Source organism: Propithecus coquereli, unplaced genomic scaffold (genome assembly GCF_000956105.1).
Source record: "Propithecus coquereli isolate 6110/MARCELLA unplaced genomic scaffold, Pcoq_1.0 Scaffold340, whole genome shotgun sequence".
NCBI lineage: Eukaryota > Metazoa > Chordata > Mammalia > Primates > Indriidae > Propithecus > Propithecus coquereli.
In genome coordinates this window covers 1,281,369-1,286,678 of record NW_012149064.1, presented here as the reverse complement: position 1 = coordinate 1,286,678, position 5,310 = coordinate 1,281,369, and the positions used below count along the sequence as shown (strand labels likewise).

General features: G+C 41.7%; 1 protein-coding gene across 1 annotated transcript; it reads left to right on the top strand.

Annotated features, from left to right (window-relative positions):
* The first annotated feature begins 219 nt into the window (after positions 1-219).
* LOC105815619 (olfactory receptor 2B11) lies at positions 220-1,176 on the top strand. The gene has a single exon (XM_012650817.1). It carries the CDS (start codon positions 220-222, stop codon positions 1,174-1,176), a length of 957 nt encoding a protein of 318 aa, XP_012506271.1.
* Positions 1,177-5,310: the final 4,134 nt, after the last annotated feature.

Sequence of the window (5,310 nt, the reverse complement as noted above, 5' to 3'; positions counted from 1 at the left end):
GAAAGATTGAATGCCTTAGTCGAGGTCACTGAGTAGGAAGGCGAGCAGAGACACAGACGCTGCTATTCTGTCCCCGCCGCGTCGGAGAGTCTGCAGAGGTGAGGAAGGTCAGACAGGGCAGGACCGCTGGAGAAACAGTGGACACGGAATGAGCAAATCCATTCATTCCATCTATTCCAACTTTTTTGATTTGTCACAGGTGCCAGAAAATGCCTCAACATGAGAAGTGACAACCAGAGCTTCTTGGGGGATCCCCCTAAACACTTCGTCCTTCTGGGTGTTTCAGACAGGCCATGGCTGGAGCTCTCTCTCTTTGTGGTCCTGCTGGTGTTCTACATTCTGGCCATGGCAGGGAACATTGCCATCATCCTGGTGTCCCGGCTGGACCCCCAGCTGCAGATCCCCATGTACATCTTCCTCAGCCACCTGTCCTTCCTGGACCTCTGTTACACGGCCACCACGGTCCCTCAGATGCTAGTCAACATGGGCAGCTCCAAAAAGACCATCATTTACGGTGGCTGCACAGTGCAGTATGCAGTTTTCCACTGGCTGGGATGCACCGAGTGCATTGTCTTGGCCGCCATGGCCCTGGACCGCTACGTGGCCATCTGTGAGCCGCTCCGGTATGCCGTTATCATGCGCCGCACGCTCTGTCAGCAGCTCGTGGCTGTGGCCTGGCTCAGTGGCTTCAGCAACTCCCTCGTCCAGGTAGTCCTGACAGTGCAGCTGCCTTTCTGTGGGCGGCAGGTGCTGAACAACTTCTTCTGTGAGGTGCCGGCCATGATCAAGTTGTCGTGTGCCGACACAGCTGTGAACGACGCCACACTGGCCGTGCTGGTGGCCTTCTTTGTGCTGGTCCCCCTGGCTCTCATCCTTCTCTCCTATGGCTTCATCACCCATGCTGTGCTCAGGATCCAGTCATCCAAGGGACAGCGCAAAGCCTTTGGGACCTGTTCCTCCCACTTGGTGGTGGTCTCCCTTTTCTACCTACCTGCCATCTACATGTACCTGCAGCCCCCTTCCAGCTACTCCCAAGAGCAGGGCAAGTTCATTTCCCTCTTCTATTCCATAATCACCCCTACCCTCAACCCCTTCATCTACACCCTGAAGAATAAAGACGTGAAGGGAGCTCTGAGAAGACTCCTGGCAAAACTCTGGAGGCTCTTCAGAAGATGAAGATCTGAGACGTGGCCACCTCCCCTGACTGATGAGCACCGAGCAAGCATGTCATGTGCGCGAGCACCTTTCCCAAGGAGCGGCAACCAAACAGTGAGGACTTAGGGAGATACGAAAGCCTCAAAAATCCCCACCCAGAACATCTCGCTTCCTGTGCAGTCACAATGCTTAAAATACTCCATCTACAAATAAAATCAATTCTACGAGTGTAATTCTAAGAGGACATATGTTTTCAACATTGTTTAAACAGACCCGATATTCAGTAAGTATTTGTTGAATTATTTAATTTCTAATTTCCTGATTCTTTCCCCTTTTCCTCTACCTACGGTTCTTCTATTTTTCTTCTATTTGTCTCTTTGCAAGTTTCTCTCTTCCTTTTCCATTATTTCTAAGTGTACATAACATGAAACTGAAACATAATCTCATTTAACTTATAATAAATGCATTTCTTCACCATAGATTTAAATATTCATAAATTTTATGTGACTTTTTCAAAAAATTCCAAGAATGAAGTGGATTGCTTTCTTCTTCCTGTGATTTAGGTGATGCTTTTATTTTTTTTCCTATAGTTCAAGTTTTCTTCTCTAGAAAATTTTCCCACCATTGACTGGGAACTAGTACAAGCATGTCTATCATGGATATGTAAGACTCAATATTAGGTTCCATGGGTACAAAGACAGCATAACCTCTTACCTAAAAAAAAGCATATACTCTAGATGAGAACACAAGCTACAAATACAATCAGAATTAAGAACAATGAAATTTTAAATAACAAGTTCCAAGTCATGGTTATTGCAAACATTTGTAGAAAGCTTCCAAGATGCAGGCACTATACTAAGTGTATTTATGCACACCATCATGTTTAATACGCAAATAACCCCACGATGTAATCACTTCTATGATTCCCCTTTTCATACAAGAATTTGATTAGTAGAGAGGTTGTGGTAACTTGACCAAGGTCATTCATCTGGTAACTGAGGGAACTGAGATTAATAATGTCTGCACTGGCTCCGTCCTTCAGTAGAATGGAGCTGTAATGCTAGCTAGCACCTTCTATTTGCATTTTGGGTTTTGCTTTGGTTTTGGTTTTGGTTTTGGTTTTGGTTCTAGATTCATTTACATATAATTTATGTGTTTTTATCCTCCTGCCTTGTATATTCCAAGCATTAACATAACCAACCATAGAAAATAAAATAATAAATATATAAAAATTAGGACCAAAAGGATTGAGGAAGGCTTTCTGACAGTGAAGACAAAAAGGAATTATGAATCACAAAGCTATAGGATTTGATTTAAGAGATGTGGAAAAAATAATGACTGTTTCAGGTACCAAGACCACAACGGGGTTTTTTCCAATGGACTGCCATAGAGCAGTCACTGGGTAATAGCTCAAAGCCTTTTATAATTAGCTTATTGAACATACAGAATGATGCATTGAAGTTTTTTATTAATGACACAGGTCCAAGTCATAATTTGATGAAAGCAATATGACTTGGATCCAAAGAAAGGCAATTCATACATACAGCAGTATAATGATATGATCTAGTTCTAGGACACATTTAAAAGTATTGAGAACTACATTTCTCAAAATTGATGTACTAGTTCAAAGGTGGATTCCAATTCTTTTCTGCCACTGCAGCAAATGGTGGGGACTAATTTTATTCCCATTAAATGAGGACCGACCTTAGGGACTTGACCGTTAGAATGTGTGAAAGTGGTATTTTAAATCTCTCAAGGGAAGGAAGGTTGTAGGGAACCTGGCAGCTTCCAGTTAGCAACACTGTCTCTGGCATTTCTGATTCACAAAGCAAGAGGTCCAACTACTCTAAGATAGCCAGTGCTAGGGAAGCCACACATGTGTGCTGACAGCCAGGCTTCCAGTCAGCTCTGCCATCCGTGAGTGGAGCTATCCTAAGCTCTACTGACCAGCCCACCCACCGGTTGAATACTACCCAGTGACAACAACAGAACAGAAGAATCACCCAACCGAGCCCTGACCAAATTCCTAACCCACAAAAGGGTGAGATATAATAAAATGTTTGTTACTCTAAGCCACTAAGTATCAGTATGGGTTGTCAGGAAGCAAAAATACTTAGAAACTAGGGATCCTTTAAAATACTCAATATTAGAATTATATAATGCCACAAGATAAACATGGTGAATTTCTCAGAAGCACCAATATTATTCAAAGTTTTAAGGGGAAATATTTAAATAATTCAGCAGATAAGTAAATTAAAGCATGTATACATTTAACAAACTGTATGGATAAAAAATATAGATTAATTTTTATAATAGAACTCCAGACTTCAAATATTTTGTATACTTTTGGTGATCTGCTCTGTGTTACATACAGTATGGTTCCTGAAGTTCACTTTCCTCTGCTTTTATGAGTACTTTGTGGAAAAGTGAGAGAAACACTGATGAAGAGAAATGGATATAAAATGTGTGCTCTTCTGGTACTCTTTCACATGTATCATTTTTGCCAAGCTGTGGAGATACATTGGCCTGTGCTGTGAATATACTCAGACTCCTTAAGAGGTTCCTAAACTTGGATGCTGTATGCTGCCAATTAAGAGCACAGCTGTGATCTTTAACAGTCACTTATGTGATGCTCTAGTCAAAATGGGCTGGCATCCACCTTCTCAAGGTGATGAGTCTAACCTAAGTAAACAGCTTCTTTGATCCAACGAGAAAGTGAGCAATGTTCTTCCTCACAAAAACTTGGTAATGCATATTCTAAAAATTTCACTGTGACACCCATAGAGTGTCCATGTTTGATCAATATAGAGTTTTCACATGCTAAATACAGCATTTGCAAAATATTCAGGTAGTTGATTAACCAGATTGCCTTATTATGGAGGGTTCTCAGTTATTGGGACATGCAGAGAGAAGGACATCTACTATTGGTTTCTGTGGCCCTTCTTTCCGGCATTAATCATTTAGTAGAGTCACATCTGCTGAGAAGCCACTCCTAGTTCATGACAAGAAAATGAACAAAATCAAAGATTTCAATTTTTCTTAAAAAGAATTATCAAAATATCCCGTGTTTTCTTCATTAACAATCATCAGGTGTTTCCTTAAAATAATATAATCAGTTAAGCACACAAATTTGATTATATCACTCTCATGCTCTGAATATTTTAATGCCTTTTGAGCCTATTATCTTCAAGGCAAAACTCTAAATCTCTAAATAACACGTGTCTCATCTCCTGTGATGTTCCTCTACCCGCCTGGCACCCAGTTCTTCCTTTGCGCGCAGTCGTCTCCCACGGCCACGTCACTCAGGAAGTGCTGACCACCCCCTCCCAGGAGGGGCGGAGCAAGGCCTCTCACGCCTGCTCTTCCCGCCTGGCGGTCGTCTTCCTGTACTTCTGCAGTGTCACTGCCGTCCACATCTGGCCCCGGAGCCATTTTTCTCAGAAGGGAGGGAAATTCCTGACTTCTCTGTACCGTGGTGACCCCCACTCTCAACTTCCTCATCTACACTTTGAGGAAGCAGCATGTGATGGGGGCTCTTGAGAGACTATTTGGGAAGAGAGAAGGAACAGTGAGGAGTGAGGGGCTGGGAGGCCAAGGGGAGATCAGCTTTTGTCGGCTGCAGCTACCCACGAACATAGAACTGTGGCACTTCATGCATGGATTCCTCTCCGCTACCAACACTAACACCAAGGGTCAATAGTGCGATTTGCCCAGACAGTGGGTCCATTAGAAAAGATTTTTCAACGGATTGTTTAACATTATTGCACTAAATTTGAAAGTGAATATAACAATATTTGGAATTTACATCATTTTATACCAAAAGAAAAAATTCTAGAGCATGAAGTTCTCATTAAGGAGAAGTCAAAAACATTGCCAGTTTATGGAAGCTGCTCAATATACTTCCCGCTTTCCACTTACTTGTGAGGACAGACAGAACCTCTAACCCCATGATTCATAAAATATTTTAAAGAAATAACCCTACATTTTTAAAAGCTTATGATTAGGTATTTTCCCCTATGTCCATAGAGTAAAATTTAAAATAAAAGCAGTTGTACTCATGTAAATGAATGATTGATTCAAAACATAAAGTTCTAATGCAGCTTCTTTTTTCCAGTTGATGAGAAATTATATATATGTATATATATATTTTTTAGA

What these genes read in the sequence shown, in the direction of transcription:
- LOC105815619 (XM_012650817.1), top strand. Translation starts at nt 220, where the DNA reads ATGAGAAGTGACAACCAGAGCTTCTTGGGGGATCCCCCTAAACACTTC.